A 22,350-nucleotide genomic window follows, 5' to 3' on the forward strand; every position below is an offset into this window, starting at 1 on the left:
TACATTAGTATGAAGCAACTATTCGACCACCAGAGCGTGGCACAGTATCCCTCGAAATTGAAGGCGAACTTAGCGCACCAACTCACTTGGTCAATCCCCACAACGGCTCAAATCGCTGTATTTTGAACATAAATTATTATACTCCTCCATTTTGCTATCGAGAGACGACAGAATTCTCTGAATATGTACGGGGAAGTCTCGAAGATTCTTCCTACGTATCCATTGTCGTCATCAAAATATGCGAGTTTTAGGTATCAATGTAACAAAATCCAAAAAATTGAATCGCTCACTTTTAGTAAAGAGGAGTGAACTATCAAAAGACGCTGCATTTGGTGAGTAATGGCCCGATCGACATCCGGTGTCGGATGTCCTTCCCGAGGAACTTTTTCATGGCATGTACTTAAGTACTTAAAAAGATGTGATAACTTTCCCCTCATGATACAATCACACCTTAATATATATCTGATGTCGATTGTTCACAATTTACTTTTAAAGGAACAGTGAAAATAGATATGAACAAGTATGGACTAGTTTATCTTTTTTTTTAATTTCATGAAAGGAACAGTTTTTATAAAAATAGGTTCTTAAAAGTAACAAATAAATTAAATTGAACAAAAACAAGATCTCATAGCATATGTTTCAGAGAAGGGATTTTGCACAGATATACTTTCAAATTGAAGTACCATGAAGGATTGACACTTTATTTAGATTTTTGTTTTTGTTTTTCATTTAAATTGTGTAAACTTCTACTTCTTCCCGTGGCAAAAAATCAAAATTCAAGTAACAAACAGTGTGAGAAATTGGCTGGCATTACTTGATTTTATAATTTTTCCCCGAATTAAATAAGTGAAGCAGTAAAACAAAACATGTTATATTGGAACGTAAATTTGATCGATATTCAATAAAAAAATCAGAGGAAAAAATTAATTAAGTAGAGGGAGCAAAATATGGCCATAATTACAGGAAGTAAATGCCTAGCTCCCTTCTCTGAGACAAAATTATACAACTTAAAACATGGAGGAAATTATTGGGCAAGGACAGTTATGAACATTGCTGAACATAACATTAGGAACGTCTTTAAAATTTTATGAGGAAGCCCTTAAAGTTTCTAAAGATGTATGAGAAAGAAGAATGATTTATAAGATGATAAAATCAAGATCCATGTAGATTTGTAAGGCAACTTACTTGAGAGCAAGTCGATTTCACTATGAATGTTACATCATCCCATTCATCGAACAATTTTACATCATTATGTATGCCAGTTACAGAAATTAAATTTTCAGAAAATACAGATGTCATTATCAGAGAATTGGCAAATAACAAGAACAGTGGCCACTGAAGTTCATGACAATTCATTTTGAAAATCAGAGTAAATTTGAAAAAAAGAAAGTTTTAAGCACAACTCATAAAAATTCCAGAGACCATAAAATCATGTAAATATACAAATTTCTATAAAAATAATTATATTTACACAGAGGTAATAAAATAAAATAATAACGAGTAAATGCTGTAAGACTAAAGTGGAAGTTGAAAATAAAAATCTAATCTAGCATTCTCTCCCTTTGTCATTTCACCATCTTTTTGGCATATATTATTCAAATATACAGCTCACTTTACACAGAGTAGATGAATAAGCATTAAATTAGGTTAGTAAACTTGATATTGCTTTTAGACACCTAATAATGAATACTTGTGTCTTGATTCGGAAAAGGCCAAACTCTAAAAATTCCACATTTGTATTTTACTGCCAAGAAAAGATTCTCTGAGTTGCGAGCAGATTTTGCTTTAAAAAAATGGACCTCCCACACAAGTTTTTCACCGGTGTATGTATCCAGAAACACCCAACCTATGAGCTTTCACTAGATTGAGCCTATACTTTAATGACAATGAGAAAACAAATTCGAAAAACACAGGTATCATTTTTTAGACTCTTTATGACAGGAGGACAAAATGCCTAAAAAACCTTTTCATATCATTAAAAAATCATGAATCTATCACTGAAGTCCATTCTGACCACTTTTGTTCTTCCATCAGAGTTAGACACTTCTAAAACATAAATTTAAAGTTCGCCGGACCAATCAAGAGGGTGAAAGATGACATTAAGGGAGGAAATTATAAAAAAGAAAGCCAAATTTTGAGGCTTAAATCAGCCTTCAAAAGAAGCCGGGTGGAGGTGGAAAAAGAAGCTCGAAGGGAAAGCAGCATGAAAGAATATAAAAATTTGCGAAGTATCCAAAAATATCAAAAGTCGAAAATCGCAGGTAAAAAACGTCAGCAATTTTCCAACTAGAAACCGGGCCTGCATCGAAAGTTTCCTTTAGAAAACAACCCGCGCCACGGTTCAGATGGGAAACGTATTTTTCGAAACTTTGAAGACCAGGATGAGCACGCGTCTCACCATCCATCGATGGAATCACAGAAGATGTTGATTGTTGACCTACGATCACTCGCCCTATTTTGAGCCGCCATTGACAGAAATCGATGGAGCTATCGATGGAGCCTGGTCTGTTAGAATTCGTTTGATTTCGTCCATTGGTTTCAGTAGAGCTATTAAAACATTATCGTCGCGACGCTGAAAAAAGAGAAAAGACCGTTAATTGATTCAAATCTGAGCAGTGGCGTGGCATACTTTGCGATATATCGATTGATCTGTCTTTTGAACCGATGGAGAAAGATCGATAAACAGGGTGCACGCAACGAACACCTTAATGATCGATTCTTTACCACAGCTTCAAATTGGAAGATATTGATAACCGACCATTCACGCCCCGACACTGAATCATGAGATAGTCAAATAGTAGTAAATGGGAGGAAGGAAGTAACAGGCAGATAGAATAGGCCTACTTCTGCAGTATTCTGAGAGGGAATTACAGTTAGTAGTTCCGGAAATTAAAATTAAAAGAAGAAAACTATCTGTAATTTTCAGCGCTGGGTCAGAAGCGCTAAAAATGATTTTCGATTTGGCTGCCCCGCAGAATTGAGGAAAATTTTGCTTCTTCATTGTGCATTAGAGAGAGACATTTTCAGGTTAAACAAGCCCCAAGAATAATTGAATTTATTTTTAAAACCGATTTGAATGATGTTTTACTTATCGGAAGTAATTAATAATTTCAAAATATCTGCCAAACCATTCAAAAAGTTGTTTCCGATCAAATCTATTTCAACATTTTTAAATGACTGTAAGTTCGCTCTCACCTGGAAGAGAATTTCAGGCTCAAAGTAAACGAGACCCTTTTTCTTCGCGGCGATTAGTAATCCAACTACTTTGTCCGAAATTTTTGTGTACAACTGAAACAAAAATGAAAAACAAAATTGAAACTCGCAAATAGAAGACATACGTAACTTTAAGTCTTGAATCGATCTGATTGTTCCTCTGTAAAATTTTCCGAGGAAAGTGGTCTTTATGTACGGGAAACATCCCATTTCCCTAGAAACATTTTCCGACGTAAAGATTGCAATAATTTGAAAATTAAGTTGCGATTTTTTTACGATATTTAGGCGTTAAATTAGCTTAAATTATCATAATCTGAGCGACTATCTTAAATCCCGTCGCAATTTTATCTCTATAAAATCACGTTCGATACAATTGAAACTTTACCTCAATTTATCATAATTTTTTGTTTCATAATATTGCGATAAATAGCCGTCGATAGAATAGCGATACATTCTCCGATCAAAACGTAATTTATCGCGATTGCACTGCTACTTGGGTTAGATATCCAATAAGGTCCCTTTCCACGAGGGAGGGTATGGATTCATTCGACATGTATCGATCGACCTGAACTAATTGACACTGGTTCGGTTTTTTAATGGACAAATGATTGAAAAATGACATCGATCAGTTAACCTCATTATTCTTTCAATCAATTTCCGTCGATTCATGTTGATAGAATCGGTGTCGATCGATTCATGTCGAACGACACCCTCTTTCCCCGAGAACGATGACAAATACGGAAATTTGGAGGTGTGCTATAATTTTGGCGGAATTTCGGCGTGGGCCGGAATTTTCGCGCGAACGAGGCGATAACGGCGACCGCGTATATGAGGCGGAATGAATGGATAGTAAACAAAATCCGACGAGGGCTTAAAAGGAAACGCCGAAAACTACTGAAACGACCGGAAGTGCGCGTCATCGTCGCGTCGAATTGGCACGCGCCGCGTCGACGCCCCCCCCCCCCCCGCCCCCTTTCGACGCTCTCCGAGATTCCTGCCAAATTTCGGTCCCTGAAAATTTCACAAACCGGCGAAAAATTAACGCAATGCCGATCTGCATATCAATTTGGTTCCAACCTCAGTAGCATTCGCTGATATTAGAATTTTAAAAAGTTCAAACATCTTGTGAAAATCTACGAATGTATGTTATTATATATCGACGGAGTAAGTCGACCTTTAAAAAAAGTGATCAGAATGGTGCTCATCCATTCACTCGGCAAAAATGGAAAATATTGCACTGTCTCAGAAAACGTGCACACGGGACATTATTTTAAATGAGCCGGGGCTTGCTGTGAAATCCCTTTGGCTTCGCATGAAATTGAAACCCAATCCCCCCCCCCCCATTGGATCCCCGTCACGCGACACAAACTCTTTGGCGTCTGACCTCTGTAAATTTTGAGCCAAAATTCAAATCACAGGCATTACTAACCGATGTAATCCTGTAAGATTCCCCCTCTGTCACTTCGATTCCCTTTCCCTTTTGCCTCAAATAAGTCGAGTTTTCTCATACCTCATCATTCAACTTTTAGTTTGCAATGCTGCCTTTTTTGAAATTGATAGGACCGTATTTGTACAGTTCCTTTGTGATCCATCCCTCTCCCTGAGGACGCTCCACGTGGTTTACATTATAATTAAGGGAGACCTTAAGGAACCCTTAACATGTAGCATAATGAAAGAGACCATTTTTTCGATGACAATGTTTTGCAGGCTTCGAGGCTACTAAGGTAGGTACGGACCTGTCTAAAATCTTGTAAAAAGTATGGACTTTTGTCGTTTATATTTTTTTGTATCATCAATATCGATAAATCATTTTGTTAATTCGTACAGGGATCTATTTTCAAAGATATTAAAACTGCATTTTGCTGGGATGTTGTAAAACTTTTTTTTTTACAAAACACTAGCTGCATAGCAAGGTTCTTAAGGAAGCTCTTTCTTTTAAAAAAATCACCCTTCTCTATGATGTAAACTATTGGAGGTCTTTCTAGAGAAATAAACTGATCAAGGAACAACCGTAAGTAGTCGCTTGATTGTTATGCGTGTTGCGCATAAGAAAAATGAAGGATAAATTTACTTTTCGTGGCGCGGAGGTTCCTCGTGCTACTACAAGCATATCGCTTATTATCGCCGCAAACCATCACTGTTTCTCTTACCTCTATTGTCAGGAGCGATGGAATAAAGTCTTCGCGTTTCAATTTGTAGATGTCTTTGTTACATGGGCCGAACTAGGAGAAAGAAGGGCTTAAAAAGGGACCGGCTTAAAGATGTACTTGACTACCTCCAGGAAATGCACAGGATTTAGCGAGATAAAAGCGTAATCTTTGAAATGGCTGTCTATCAGTTTTAAAACAAGTTTTTAAACAAGTTGGTGGTTTTCTAACAACTAGCTTGTGAGGAGAGCTCCCGTTTCCCATAAATTTCCCTCCTTTCTTTTATTCCTACACTCAAATCTAATGCATAAACTTTCTACATAGCACGGAGCAATTCAAGTCTGATCGGATCAAAAAATTCAACCTACGGGCCGATTATTGAAATGTCTAAATATGCATAGCGATAGACAAAGAAGACGAGAGGAAAATGGAGCGATTCTGTTGGTTGAAACGCGGGTGATCGTTATAGACTAATGGGCAAATGATGTACTGACTTAAGGATCTCTTGTAAGTTGCCGTTAGTTAGTCTCTTACTTACCTAATTTGTCCATTACGACCACCCAATCCTACCAACACGATCGCTTTTGTTATCCCTCTATCTTATTTATCTATCTCTTCGCCCATCCATCTCAATAATCAGCTAATTGTGATTCTTCTTTGTTATTGCCTTGTTTTGACGATTTTTCAGTATATTTTCTTGTAAGTTTCTGCTAAACTCTGTCCATATGCTGTCTCTGCAGGCTACAGACAGAGGCGCCTGTTGGTTCGCGCGGGTCAAGTTATTTTGATCCAACCTTAGCTGATCTTGAATTGGGTAACGTTGAAAGGGAGCCAAGTATCCGACGGAGGAATGCCGGATCATCACAACGACCCTTCGTCGATTCCGCTGACGGGAAATTGCATTAAATTGTCAAAATTTACACCCGCAGCGGCGCCGGTGCCGCAGACTTATTACTCATCTCGAGAATTCCTCTCTTTCCAGCGCGAGTCCCCCTCTCAAGGTCTCGGTCGCTGGGAAACTTGTTGTGCCGCTCTATTGCCAACTTTGACCTCATATACAGGGTGATCCAAAAGTCTCACACCACCCCTGTACCCTTCATAGCTCACGCCCCTCACGAGGGTTGTCCCTTTAAAATCTCGGGGGTTCCCTAGATCCGTTTCTTTTGGCCTGAGGAGCACCCAAAAAATTTCAAGTCTCCTATCTTAAATTGTACAAAATTTACAGGGTGATGCCTGGTGCTAGTGGTATTGGTCTTTTAGGTTACCCTGTATATATCGATCGTTTTGAGGAGATGCGATCGTTTCACACGTGCCAAATATGTTTTTTGCGTGATTTTAAGCATCGCCACTTAGAAAGGACTTTTCTAATCCCAATACTACTGATGCAAATCATGGTTGGACTACACTTTGTAGTTAGGAATTACAAATTCTGGATCATCTGTAAAAACACTTGTGTACATAGGGAAACCCCTAGTACATATGTTTTTTCTACACTGAGTCAGAAATTGTAGTTCCTAGTAATAATGATTGCAAAATGCAGTACAATTGCAAATGTTTCAATTATATCGCTGTTCTTCAAATACGCGACTCTTTTTTTCACCTCCTATTTCCTTAAATAAATGTGATGGAATCTGTCGAAGTGTGCCTCAAGGTGGAAATCCTAACTGTTTGGCATACAGCGAAAAACCGGATTGGTTTGAGCCCTCCCGGCTTAATTCAGTCAGTAACTCTGTTATATTATGAGCAAATTGAGGACGTGGGGAGGGGAGGGGGTCGATCAGGTGGGCGTGATCATGTGATGATACGATGAAACTCTGCAAAACTTGTGTAGTAATATCTTGCCTCTTCGCGAAATTATTTTTAGATTTACATTCATCTAAAATTATGAATGAAAAGGTAAAAATACTCAGGCGTTGATCATGGCGCCTCCGCAATCGACAGCGCCCGAGACGAACATTTTTATGGGGAAAAGATGATTTCTTCCTCCTGTCGTGGTGTATCAAAACCACTTAACTCCAATGAGAGGCCCATTACAATTATGCGGTTTTCCAGCCTCACTGCACAAGATGAGCCGTGGCTGATCCGTTAAAAATAGTCCGATTTCACCGCACCAACAATCACAAACTTCGAGTCCTCGACGGGTAAATATTTTGAACGACATGAAATATGAATTGGCAGGCGATCAAAAATGCTCTTTACCTTGTGGATGGAAAATTGTGGAAGCATGAAAAAAAAACTAACAAAAACAAAAAGCACTCATGGGAAAGATAGATCTGATGTGTGGCGATAGTTTACGCTAAATTTAGTGAATTTATTTTCTTTTCAAATGCTTGCCGCAAAATGAAGCGAAAAAGTTGTTTTGACACTTTATTCTGTGGGCTGAAGTCGGCGAACTCTTCAGGCGGTGGCCACGCGGTTTGCTTTTTCAAGCTGAACATATTTTCTGCTCTACCCGGTTTATTTTTCAAATGCAGAAATAGATGGAGAATGTGTAAAAAGGCGACCGCTGGGTCTTTCAGTCAGGCTCAGAGTAATTTTGATTTCTTTACGTGAGTAACTCGAGGAAATTTTGCAGAAAGAAGTGTTGTGGGGATAATTTTTATAAAAGAAACAGCGGTAGGTGGTTTGAGCGAAGTATTAAGCCTATCGATGGGTATTCACTACAGAGCTAAGGAAAACCACCATATGAACATTTGAATGTTGCCAATTTCCTCTGATAATAAATGTACTTTGGCAGAAAGTGATACATATTTTTCTTTGAGATTTTCAGATATTTAAGATTAGCTTACGAACAAAATTTTCAGAAAAATTGGAATAAAAATATTTGTAACATTTCCAGTATTTTCGTATTTTTTATCAAATAAAATTTAACAACGCCTGAAGGTTCATACGGTGTTCTTCCTCAGTAGAATAGGTCTCTTATTGGATCTAAAGAGCATCATTACCTCTTTCACGATCCAACCGTATTTTAAATATTCAATATATTAAATAATCGGCCCCAATAGAATTTTTGACATGTACCCAACATTAGCCCGAATCAAAAATGCAATTTCACACTATTTCAAAATTGTTTGGGCAATTTTCTCCAGTTACACTAACCCAGGAAGTTGTGCTGACTATTGAGCTTTAGTTTAATGTAGTATACGTGTATACATGTTTACAAAAAATCAGTCCATCTGCTTAACAAATACTCTACATGTTGCTCAACAGCCAAAAACAGGATAATTTCAACAGTTGAATGGTGGAGCTCCAAAATTGGAGGTTTCCCCTTGTCGCCGAGAGGCTTTTGAGTCTTTTTTCGAATTACGAGCTCCTAGCTTCACCACATACAAAACTAATTTTATATAATCTTTATTTTTCAAAAAACTAGATAGACGGATTGGGTTTCAGCGGTCGTGGGAAACTTAATGAGACCGACGTAGAATCTTGGATGTGAAATATGTTCACAACATCGCCCTCCTGACATACGGGCGTAACTACACTTGCGGATGAGCCCTTTTGTCCATGCAACCCAATGCTTTCTCGGGCTCATCTCAAGTTGCAGTTACGCCCTTTCGTCAGCCAAGCGACGACAAGCGGGAAACGCGGAAACTCGACGTCTCGACGCGAGGCAAATTTTTCTCCTCCTCAAATTTGAAACAGGTCCAACTGACATTGAATTCAGGCGCAGACTGTTGCAATCACGATTCGTGCCAAATTATTCCCACTTTCGTGCAGTTTTTAAGAAACACCTGTCCCCCCCCCCCCCCCCCCCCCCGCCCGCCTACCGGGTCGGAGAACCGCCATCTCCGGTAAACCCGTCCTCACGTCAGTCAAATTGTACTCTGAATCACACGAGTGGTTTCACGATAACTAGAATAGTGTTGTCGCCGTAACAGACAGCACATTTTTTGGTCATACTTTTAGTAGAAATGATAATCACTCGAATTATTTCGCATTGATCTTCAAGGGGTTACGTATTATAACGCTTCAGAAAATGAGATACTGCCGTATTCCGGTCAAGTTTTCCGCTACTTTTTCGGCATACGGAAACCGAACATCGGATTTAATGCAAAAGAAGTTCCTCGCGTTAAGTGATTACGTATTGACTCGACTGACCAAACGTGTGCTCCTTCCGGGACAGAGCGAAAAAGAAATTACTACTGCGCGCAACTATTCGCACTTCCAAGCCGCACATATTGCGTTCGCGGTTATTGAAGGCGAACCAGAGAAGAGAGCGATAAAGACATAACTACTGCGCGCAACTATTCGTACTCCTAAGCCGCACATATTGCTTTCACAGTTATTGAAGGCGAACTAGGGAGGATGAGGGACACACAGCAAGTGAGTAATAAACAAGTGTTTCTTAGCCTCAGGCGGTTTCTCGTGTTTCCGCATGCACTCATCATTATTATTTAGAGGTAATTAGAAAATCAATTGCATGGAATAATCGGTAATTTGCACGTAATGTAGTGCCCCATGATATTGATTTGTTCTCCGTAAAATTCCGTATTTTAAAACGGTTTTTTTTCACGCGGGAACGGAACCGGTCCACTCGTGACGTCACAGTACATGACAAACCTGGTCTCCTCATCTTTTACAATGTATTTCTCCATAAGGAATTGGCAGCCGCTTGATGAAGAAACCAGATTTGTCATGTGCTGTGACGTCACGAGTGGACCGGATCCGTTCCCGCGTAAAAGTGACCGTTTTGAATGGGCCGGTTCCTAAAACAGCTTTTTTGAGTTTGGGAGGTGATTTTAGGATGTTTTGATGGCGTTATCATTCTTTTCGTAAAATTTTCCACTGGAATTAGCTATCAGTTCGCAAGCCCCCAAACCTTACAACAGACCGATTAAGTGTCATACTTTTTTCAAGTCTGTGTAAATAATGACACGGAGAGACATTTCTAAGAGCATCTGTAGGAGCGTCCTGTAAATATTTCCCTCTCGGAATGTGCTTTTTGAGACAAACAAATTTTCGTTACCAACTGTCATAGCCTGAAACTTATTGTGACAATGGGGATTTCGGTTGTTTTAAAAAGAGGAAAAAAGAGGGAAATATTATAACAGGATGGGGATGCTGTGAGTTGTAGGAAGTTTTTTTTTTTTCGTGTGAATGCCGCTGCGAACTTCCTGATCCCAACGACAAGATGATAGATAATTTTTTCCATTTTTTATTTTCATGGTTTTGAAATTGGCACGAGTGGTCCGACCCTCGCAGAGAGGTAGACGAATTTAATCACGTCTGTATTTCTCATCATCAGTCATCGCCCCAGACAAGGCGCCGGCCTCTGGCACGTGAAGTGAAATGATGGGAAAGTATTGGGGCTCAGCTTATGAATTTCTTTCGTCAGAATCACTTTAAATATTGGCAATGAATCATGCCTATCGAGGAGTAATTAAAACCCTTAAGTAAATTTGATATCAACATCTTATCGACAAAATATAGTTCGCGCTGCGCGTGGAAAGTGAGACGCAATCAGTGACGATTCTTGCAATTTGGCAACACTGCTTTTCTCTTCATTCAAACGTATGTTAAACAATCGATTCTGGGTGAGCCAGCTTTTCTCACCTAGAATCGAGACATTCAATAAAGAGCCTCCCTAAAAATGGCCCCTTTTCGGGAACCCGGGGATTTCATTCGTATGTAGCTTAAATGAAACCTTATGATGAGACAAGCCTCCAGTAAAAATTTTAGCTTGAGTATATGTCTTGTTTCCGAGATACAGCGTTGCAAAGTTGGCATATTTGAGCTTTAAAATTCTCATATTTTTATGGATTTTCTTCCAAAAACCAACTTCAAAAATGACTTTACAATACTTACACGAGGTGCACACGATAAATTTTATTATAATATGAAAAGTCTCCAGTAAGAATTTTGACTCATGCGTAAGCCTTGTTTTGGCAGTACAACGTTGCTAAGTTTACATTTTTCAGCTTTAAAAAGCTCATTTTTTAAAGTTTCTCGTTCACAAACCGCTATTACTGAAGATCGAACTGTATTTTGGGGCATAGAATCAACAATTAGTGATACTCGTAGATGCATAGTTTAATTTATAAAAGGATACGATAATACAGTGTTGCAAAGTTTTCAACTTGTATCTGGGAAAATGTCTATTTTGTGTTATTTTATTGAAGACAAGATTGAACAATGTTGATAAGTGATATTGTGAAACAAAGAAATGTGGAGGACTTTTGTCAATCCTAGGTGAAAATTGGAATTAAAATGGCACTGTTGCCAATTTTATTTAAGTCTCTATTAACATTCCATTATAAAATAAGTTTAAAATAAGGATACTTCCAATAATTGTCTGATTTTAAAACGTAATCCAAGTGAATTTATGGCATACAATGAATGGCTCAGCAACAGTGTTGCTTTCAAAATCTAAAAAATTCTACCTCGCCTTGGTTGTCAATTTTACTTTTTTTTAGGCAGAATGCAAAAACGAACATAAACTATGGAAACGCTCCAGTTTTTTGAGTACAAATAAATCTTGATACAGACAATACATTCATTGTTCCTTAAAGAATAGAATATCTTCGACTTAAGAATTACAAATGATGAGAAAATTAAAAAAAAAATAAAAAAAAATAAATAAATCTATAGAAAAAGAAATTAAAAGAATAAAATACTTAAAATTATTAAAATATTGTTGCATGGATTTGTCAAAAATTATTATTTCGGCATAGCTACTAAATATTTTTTCATTAATAAGTTGTTAAAGTTCCATTTTTGTTGAGGGTTGTCCTCATAGTATTAAGACCTCTGTGTCACAGTGACAGCATTCCGAAGAGAATAGGACCAGGCTATTGTCATGTTTCATACTTGTATTTCAAAATGGATTTAAGCATTCACATTATGATCTCGGCACTGGATGTAAATTCTTGGTAGCATTCGCTGACCCCTCCATTCTGATAAAAAATACATCCATCTCCCAGTGAAATATATCTGGAAAAAAGTTGCATTTTCTCAATACGCAACGGTGCAGTGTCTTGGCAGTGCCAATCATAACAAGCTCATATATGTATAGAGCATGTTGAAAACATATCTTTGATCTAGATGCCTCAAAATAATTGAGATACATGGTAAAAGTAAAAAATCGGCAACATGTTGAGGTACTTGCTATATATTTGAAGGCAAGACTATACTCACGTATCAATCGAAAAAAATATTTTCACGGATATTCATAAATAAATATAAAAAAATCACAAAAGTCTAAACAAATTACCGAAAAAAATTAAACAAAATAAAAAAAGTAAAAAAATTAAATTAGAAGCATCTTTATTTTAAAATCATTTTATTATTTTTTGTTTGAAAAGAATTATGAATAAACTTGGCAGCAGTATTTTTTCCAAAACCAATCGTTACCTGGGACTGACATCAGCCCTTGATATTTTGCCTTGATACGAGTTAAGATACCCATTGAAGTCATGTTCAACAAGAAAAAATCATAATCCATACAGAGTTCAAAGTTTTAAGCATGGCAACGCTGTATCACCACCGGTCAAAGAATTCTTCTTCAAATACAAACATTCATCTACAGATGACATAAATGGTTGATTTCCTGCCTCAAATCGTGATTAAATTCTACAAAAGTAGCTTCTTAAACACAGAACTCAAAAATATAGACATTTTTAAAGCTCAAATATATAAACTTTGCAACCCTGTATCATTAAAACTATACTTGCATTTTGAGTTAAATTTTAACAAAAGCCTTAATCTATCATAAAATTGCATCTAAACCCCAAAAGCATATCTTTTAGCCGTCACTAAGTTCGTTTTTAAGTTAAGAAACTTGATGAAATGAACATTTTTTATAGGTTTTTATGTCAACTTTGCAACGTTGTTTTAACAAAATTAGTAGTATTAATGTTTCAATTGAAATATGCATTCGATAATAATACTAACATTTGATAAAATGTCACAAAATATCACAAAACATCCGATTGAATCGTTCTGAGAAAATAAGATACCTGAGAATATGAGAATTTTAAAGCTCAAATATGCCAACTTTGCAACGCTGTATCTCGGAAACTAGACGTATACTCAAGCTAAAATTTTTACTGGAGGCTTGTCTCATCATAAGGTTTCATTTAAGCCACATACGAATGAAATCCCCGGATTCCCGAAAAGGGGCCAAAAAAGGCCCTTTTTTAGGGAGGCTCTTTCAGTGGATTTACAGTGTTGCCAACTTGTTGGAATCGCCATTGAACGCATTATTTCGTTGCTTTCCAAATATAAGAACGTAACAGGATTTCATCGCAGTATAAAGTTTATGCTCACAAATTTTATTTTTACTGGAATACTATTGGGTGATTATATCTGAAAGTTTCGATGATCAATCTTCTGAACACCGCGAAAATCAGCAAAAATTTGGCCAGGTGTTTCAAAAGTCATATTCTTGAGAAAAAATTGATTTTTTTTTTAGCCGATCAAGCGATCTTGGAATACAGTTACGTTATTTCGCGTGGGATTGAAGACAATTTTCATAATTTATACGATACTATTAAAATTTTACATCAAGGTTAGATGAAGTTATACGTGCAAATCTCCTGGAGTCTTTTCAGGAACAAGCTGTCTAATACTTGATTGATGAACACATTGCAATGTAAGAAATCTTGATCTATAATTTTTTGTGTTCTTGCTTCTCTAATATAATTATTATGGCCATCGGTCTAAAAATTCAGCCCCTGCCCTAAAATTTCAGGAGTTTGGCCTTACAATAAATTCCGACGAGATCGCATGAACAGTAATTAATCAAATAGTTTCTCATAAATACCTCAGTTAAAAGATGGTGTAAAGTGAAGAAAAAATGTTTCAAAAATTGCATTTGCAACACATGCGTGTGCCAGGAAAGTATCAAAGGACATATCGACTGTGAAACTACCAGACAACGTATCTTGTTCGCAGTGTTTAAAAATCTCCTTTCCCATTTTATTTTTGTTTGGCGGAAAACAAATCAATATCATTTCTTGAAATTTTCATAGAGTTTTCCTCACATAGAGAAGAAAAGACAAGGAAGTTTTCAAAAATTGACGTCGAGTAGTTTTCTGTTTAAAAATGAAGTGTGACAGGAAGTCCACGACGCCGCAAACCGAGATACGTGGACTGGTAGTTCCACCGTCGATATCTCATTTACTGTGAAATTTGGACTACATTTTGCAATTAAGAACTATAAATTCCGGCCTGGTTTAAAAACAACGTATGTGCCATTAATTTCCCTATGCACACACGTGTTTTTTCAGATGAGTTAGAATTTATAGCTCCAAATTGCAAAATTCAGTCCATTTAATCTTAGGCTTTAAAGATTCCCAGCATTCAGAAGTTTTACGGTGCTTACCTGGAAAAGCTCGCCAAAGCTGACGATAATTGTGCCATCGTGTTCTTCCTCATCATCATCATCTGCTGCTTTGTGTTTGGCTTGGTACTGACCCATATCGTGAATCACTGTACAGAGCTCGAGAATTTCTCTGCAGATGTGTGTGTGAGCTTTCTTCCCTCTTCGCTCAGTTTCTGAGCCTGCAACAGGTCTGAAACACATTTCAATCCAACCGTTAAATTGTATCCAATTGTGAGAGACGGGATAAAAGATCATCTAATTTGTATTTTAGTATTCCTGTCTTCCCGTTGTGTGAATCGTTTTCCCAGTGAAATTTAGAAGAAAAAACATATAATACGGCAAAGTGCTTTAATTCGTACCCTATCTAGTGGCTTGAAGACTCCCTCGGTAAAAGGACGTGTGTCGAGGCTTGCAATATTGCTGAGATTCACAGGATTTTCAGCAAATGAAAATACAAATAGGGACAAATAGGTACAAATAGGTATATTCCCAGTTGACTAATTTCTACATAATGGTGAAGGAAAATTCACGACAAGTCGTAGCTTGTGATTAATGACGTACGTTGAACAATCTCAACAGCATTGGGAGCCTCTTACGCTCTTTTCACAAAGAAGTTCTTGGACAATACTGTCATGCCAAGGAAGAACACCGTATGAGCCTTTCGTGCGTTGCCAAAAAAAAATATGAATTTTTAGGAAAACTTGTAAAAATTTTCCGTCCTCTTTTCCAGAGAAGTTTCTTCGCAGTGTGATCTAAAGCATCAGAAAATCTCAAGAAGAAATATTCATTATTTGTATCGAAAATTAATATTTTAGGAGGGGAAATTTGGCCGCTCTCGGTTATTCATTCGGCGTTTTTCCTTAGCACGGCAGAATAACACACAAAAACAGACCGAATAATAATTCAACTAAAAAACACAAGAAAACGGGTATCCAAGGCTAAAAAACAACAAACACAAAACCGGGCATGTTTTGGGGTGGTTTCAACCCCAACCTCAAGCAGGGAACAAAAATATATAAAAAATTATAAAAATCGAAATCTCTAGACCCCCATCCGTGATAACAGAAACCTTACTTATCAAGGACAACCTTACTTTTTTTTGTCACGAATGGGAATCTAGGGATTTTGATTTTGAAAGTGTTTTGTGTATATTTTTTTCCTGGTCAAAGCGGCGGCTGAAACCATCCCGAAACGACCCAGGATTTGTGTTTGTTGTTTTTTAGCCTTGGGTACCCACTTTCTAGTGTTTTGTAGTTATTAGAAGTCTTTACATCAACACGGTCGTTTTGGTGGGACATTCCTTGATCAGTTCCTTCGCAATCTTAGCAATCCTACGCGAGTCATTCGGGGTCTCCTGGGCTGTTCAAAGAACGGCTAAAAATAATTAAATAAGTCTCTCAGCCTGGCGACTCTTCTCAAACGCGAAGTTTCCCTCGAATCGTTGAACTTGGGACGGGAAATCGACTTGAAACGTGTAACGATGGTCTGCGACCATGGTCTTGAACTATCTCCGACTCGTGCACTGCCGGGTTAAGGCAAAACGCCGTATGAGCTTTCAGACGTTGCCAAATTTCGTCGGACAAATCACGAATTTCCGAAAAAAATTAAGAATATTTTTCTTTCAATTTTTTATAGAATTTTGCTCGTAGGTCGAGGAAAAATATTCATGACTTTTCTCCAAAAAAAATATTTTATCGCTGGAAATGTGGCACCGTTCGAAGTTCATACGGCGTTTTCCCTCAGCACAGCAGCGCAGGGTGTTTACTATTTTCACTATTCCCCGTTTGCGACGCGATTAAAAGCTGGGCCCACGCCAGCCACCGTTGCTAAGTGAGCACACGACTTCGAGCTCGAATTGCTGGGAATTCGTTTCGCGAGCCGCGCACTCGGCAACCGCCGTGGCAACTTCAACCACCGTTGACAAACAAACGATTTGGGCGACAATTTGAGGCTCGTTAAAGTCCGGACCTTGCCGTGTCGCTATCGGAGGTAAAGTATACGACCGTGCGGAGAACTTCAGATTATTAGAGCGGAAATAATGCGTTAATTTTTTTGACGATGAGGTACGTTGAAACCGCATAACGATGGCCAAAGTGCGAAACCACATATCTGCTGTCCACAGGAAAAACGCCTTAACTCCATTTACGTATTGTATTTTTCTTCGACACAAACTGCTCTGACACAGGAAAATCCAAGGATGACAATGCTTCATTTTTTCATTTTGAGTTCCTAATGGTATGTCACAATCGACTCGAAAAAATGAAGGATGAACTTTCGCCAGTTGTCTTGTGAAAAAATATTCTGTCAGGAAAAAATCGAAAAATGTCAAATGGAGATACGTCGTTTTCACTTTGAACGGCAGATATCTTCATTGTAGCGTTTTACAATGTCCGTTAATTTCTTTTTTTTCTTTTTCTTTTTTTTTAAGGGAAATGACTTAAAGGGAATGACAACTTCATCTCTTAAAATTTAATAGAACATTCTCGTATGGAAGGAAAATCAGGGAAGGTTTCAAGAAATTTTGTTGACAAGTTTTCGAAAGAAAATATGAAGTATGGCAGGAGGTCTGCGACAGCGCAAATGGAGATATAGGGTTTCGACCTTTTGTCATCGAATACATTTCGACGGCGAAACTTCAAAACCGCATATCTCGGTTTCCGATGCTGCAGACTTCCTGTCATAATTGATATTTTAAATGGAAAAATACGCAACGTTATTTCTTGAAAACCCTTCTGATTTTTCCTCCCTGAGCGAAGAATTTTTCGTGAAAATGTCAAGCAATTTTGTTGGCTTTTCTGCCTTTGATGCAAAAAATCGGGAGCGGAGATTTTCAGACAAAGCGAAGGGGATGCGCATTTTTGCAGTTTCACTCTTGACTTGGAACTTTGATTCAAGAAAATGTCAGCACGTCTCAAACACAAGTTGCAAATTCTGTGGATAAGGAAGGGTTTAACAGTGCCTCAAATGTTGATCTGCTATAAAACGGATTTTTTTCATCAGTTAAAAGTCTGCGAAATAAAATTCAGGGGCAAATTGTACGGGTATATTCTAATGAGACGACCCCAAACACAACAGGTTCAAGTTTAAAATAGATCTTCACGAAACAAGTTTTTTTTAAATTGCTCATTTCAAACCGTCATAAACCTCTACTTTGCTGTTATCTCGTATCCGGTGATATTTACATTTTCGAGGGTTTTTTGGGCTAGAATTTTGATAAAATGAAGCTGCTTGATTGGGTTCCTCCTGGGAGGAGACGAAGGGGACGCCCAATGAGAGGGTGGCGACAGGGGGTTTTAGAAGAAATGAGGGTTTGCCAACTCCTTGAAAGGCTTTGGGAGGATAGGGGACTTTGGCGGCTAGGTGTCGTAGAGCGCCACAGAGCGCTATAAAACCGGCTTTATACTTACACAATTTTGATAAAATACTCTACTTCACAGAAGCACCGATACCTCAGTTTTAACTTTTTCTGCACCAGGTTTCATTGTGAATGGATGCATTTTTTCTGCGTTATTTCGGAACTGGCTCTCGATGGTGAAACGGAAACACATCCGATTCGGATTTGATTTGTTTCGTTTCGATGGATGATGATCGTGTGGAAGGACACCGCGGTCTCTACAATGGCGGGAGCGCCGGCGACGGAATTTCGGTGTCTCGAACGGGCGTGTAAACAGGGGCGACATTGAAACGGCGTGTTAACTTCCGTCGAAAATAGCGTTTCCGCGCCTCGTCATTGACACCCATAAAATTGCCAAATCACCGACGATGTTGCTCATACAGATGAGACCGAATTTATTGCATCGAGGGCCCTTTGGACCAGGGAGCAAAATTCCGCGGGACCGGGAGCGCGAATTTCCGGAAATGTTCACAAGTCAACAAGTCAGTCACCAAATCCACGAATAACCAAAGGCATAGTCTTAAAAAAGATTATAATAAATGCATGTAAAGGTACTAGGTACATTGCATGAATCGTCGCCCACCTGACATAAGGGCGTAACTACACTCTTCATTGAATCCTGTCCTCCATACAATTAAATGTTTTTCCGGGCTCATCTCAAAGTGAAGTCACTCCCTTATGTCAGCCAAGCGACGAGATGTTCATTTCATAAAAAAGACCCAATGTTTATATGCTCAGAAAGAATGATTATTCTAAAAGAAGTTCCAATTAATCCTCTCCAAGTACCAAAACTAAAATATAAAATACCAATATCTTTGTGATTAGTTGAAAAAGCTCAAACTTTCATAACTTATTAATATGTAGTTAAATTATCCTCCAAGGTGTCCATGAATATTTTGTAAATGTGGCAACGTATTTCGGTTTGCGACGTTGCAGACTTCCCGCCGTGCTTCAATTTTTAAACGGAAAATTACTCAACTCCAATTCTTGAAAACCCGCGCGATTTTTCTTCCCTGTCCTGAGAAAACCGTGTGATACTATGCTACCAATGTTGCTATTTGATTTCCAATGCTGGCTGTGTTGCACATGCAAAAAATGAAGGCGCACTGCATGCCTCCAGACTGAGGATGATTGCAGTCGAATAGAGTCCGAATCACGAATGAATAAACAAAAATATGTATTTCATTTAAAATGGAGAAAAAAATCATTGTTGAAAAAATGGATCATCGGCCATGGTTTGAATTTAAGCATCTCAATTTATCGAAGAAAATTTCCACTTTCATTTAAGATTATTCCCAACCAAAAATAATGATCTTGGAAAAACGCAATTTCCACTCAATCAGTTTAAATGAATTTTAAATGAAAATCACTTTTCCAAAATTGATTCTGCTGTATTTCAACTCTGGAATTTCCTTTAGTATATTTTCTTTTTTCTCACAAGCTCTCGCTTCCAATTTATGGGATCAGAGCGAGAATTTTTTTTTTTTTTTAATTTTTTTTTTAAATCATTAAACCAGGTCTGATTCATTATTTGCCGAACGCGTATTGACTTATTTTCAGGAGACAATTTGAAATACGATAGCTCGTGTTTTAAATACAAGTGAGAAGTTTGAATCCGATAATTTCAAAGTCAAACTTGATTCTCTACTTGTGAGTTGATTTTGAGAATTTTTGATATATCTATTTTGCGAGGAGTGTAAATTGTTCTTGACCGCACGACCGCACGACCACGTGAATGTGCCAAAACTGCGCAAAACCCCCCGAAATTGCAAAGCCTAGAGAACCTTCTTTACACTGATGGAGAAAAATGCAAGTAGTCTGTAGTCTGATAATGACCGCGAACATTTTAAGCAGCGCCGAGAGCTGAAATATTTGAATTTGTTCCTGCATAAAGTCTACGCAAAATAAGTATGAACGCTTTAAGGCTACGGCATGTATGTTTTGCAGTCTTCGTTTTAGTATTGAAAGTTAACAGAAAAATGAAGATGATAAAAACTTTTGTCTTGAACCGAAAATCTTTAAACTTAAATATTCGCAGAGGTTTTTTATTTTGTTTCTAGATCATGTTTTACCTTAAATTGTATTTCATGGGAGATTCTGTTGTATTTTAGAATTTTTATGAGTATTTTCTGATTTTTCGAAATTCGGTTTCAATCTAAAGAGGAGCTTGAATATTATAATCATATTCCCTTAAAGTGAGTGGATTTTGGCCTTTATTTTCTTTTACAAAAAGCATGACAACAATTCAGTCGAATAAGACACAGAGGGAAATCGAACGTGTTCAAAAATTTTTTATATTGCATTCTACATTGCGGTGACAATTGTTTTAAACATTAACGAATCTCTAAAAAAAAATCTTTGGAGCTCTCAACTATCTACGTCCTCTGTTTGTGGTCATAACGAGCAACATGTTTTTGACACTTCATACCTCGGAAAAACCTCGGAAAAGTGATTTTTGGTGATCGGATCGCTGAGCGGTCGAGAGGACTGTCTGTTCAAAATTTCTGTTCAAAAGTTGGTTCGCTTTAGATGAGAATGGTCAGCAAGAGGAGCACAATTGAATCCACGAGCAAGCCAACCTATTTATTCTCAGTTAAACTTATCGCCACGTGATCAAACTGGACGATATAATTATATCAACGTTCAAGTTGCTCAAATTGCCTAGCTTCAAATTTGTAGGAAAACTTAGGGAAAGTGCTTTTCCGGTGATTGGCCACGTATAGATCAAGGAGACTCAATGTCTACAGTAAATTCGCTTTTTCTTAAATGAAAATAGTGAAAGGGAGACGTGCGCACATGAGTTCATGAACTCATGAACAAAGCATCCTATATATTTCTTGCTAAATGTATCGTTTTGTGATCAAACTGCATGATACAATTATATCAACGTCTAAGTAGCTTGAATTGCATAGCTTTGAAATTGAAGGATAACTTCGGGGAAGTGCTTTCTTGGTGATTGGACCAGTTCATGATCTAGGAAATACAATTTCCACTAAAAAGTCGGTTCTTTTTAATGAAAAAGAGGGGTGCACATGAATCATGAATTCCTGAACAAATCACAGCGTCTATTATTCTCAGTAATCGTATCGAAACGTGAGCAAACTGCAAAATACAATTAAATCTATGTATAAGTAGCTCAAATTGCATAACTTAGAGACTAAAGAAAAACTTTAGGGAAAAGCTGTGTGGCGGTAACTGGTAAGCGGTGTTTAAGAAGGCTATTCCTTCTAAAAAGATGGGTTCTACTTTAATAAGGATAGTGAATAAGCAGGGGTATACCTGTGTGTACACATGGATCGCATTTAGCAAAAAGAAACCAGCGTGTTTACAGTGTTTCCAAAAGCGTGCGACTTCTTTTTTTCTATCAAAAATACTAAATATATGCACAGTATTAAAATTTACAGTTATTTCCCTTCAAAATTAACGATTTTCTGGTGGGATGCATAAACGATTAGCTATTTTGGGAGAGTTTCCAGATATATATGGAGGGGCAACATTTTAGCACTGTCATTGCGCTGGTTCCTTTTTCCTGAATGCGGTTCACAAGATTTGCTGACTTTACGAGCAAATCCCTATTTCTTTCCCAGTTGAACGTGTCGCTATACAATCGAACTGGATGATACGATTTTATCGTCGTCCAAGTAGCTCAATTTGCATAACATTGACATTGAAGGAGAACTTTCTGGATGGACATACCTGCCATATTCTTCCTTGGAGAAGCGTGGACGAGGCGAAGGCGACCGGCTGTCCCCTTGAAAACTACCCGAGAACGGGTTCAGGGACTGACCCTCGCAATGTTTGTTGACTTGCGTGTTGAACTTGTTGATTTTCTGGGCGAGGGAGTCAAACACCGCGTCCGTCATCCTGAACTCGGGCACTCTAACAACTGGAACAGCTCAACCGAAAAACAAAAACCACTACCGGCCGCCTCGGGTCACTCGCGAGAAATAAGCGATAGATCCCTCGGCCGCTGCGAATATCCCGACCGCGGACCACGCGCCTACCCCCCCCCCCCCCCCCCCCACGGCCGGATGTGTTAAAATAGCGAGGACCCGTGGCGTCACGGGATGACACCCCCCCCCTCCCCCGCGACTGGGTTGAGTCCCAGTGGGGCGTCGTCCCTGCACTTACCTGCCGCACGGAGAAAAGAGACCCCCCCCCCCCCCTAAAAAAATATTCTGATGAAATCACTCATACTGCCGTGCTAAGGAAGAACGCCGTATGAGCTTTCAGGCGTTACCAAGTTTCCTCCGATTAAAACCGAATTTACTGGG

General features: G+C 38.3%; 1 protein-coding gene across 1 annotated transcript; it reads right to left on the reverse strand.

Annotated features, from left to right (window-relative positions):
- Positions 1–525: 525 nt before the first annotated feature.
- Positions 526–22,036, reverse strand: LOC109034546 (actin-binding Rho-activating protein). The gene is made up of 4 exons (XM_019047761.2): positions 21,773–22,036; positions 14,683–14,872; positions 3,196–3,288; positions 526–2,572 (listed from the first exon to the last, which is right to left on the reverse strand). Exons 1-4 carry the CDS (start codon positions 21,937–21,939, stop codon positions 2,453–2,455), a joined length of 570 nt encoding a protein of 189 aa, XP_018903306.2. The 5' UTR covers positions 21,940–22,036; the 3' UTR covers positions 526–2,452.
- Positions 22,037–22,350: the final 314 nt, after the last annotated feature.

The sequence above is a fragment of the Bemisia tabaci genome, chromosome 5 (genome assembly GCF_918797505.1).
Source record: "Bemisia tabaci chromosome 5, PGI_BMITA_v3".
In the NCBI taxonomy this organism is placed as follows: domain Eukaryota; kingdom Metazoa; phylum Arthropoda; class Insecta; order Hemiptera; family Aleyrodidae; genus Bemisia; species Bemisia tabaci.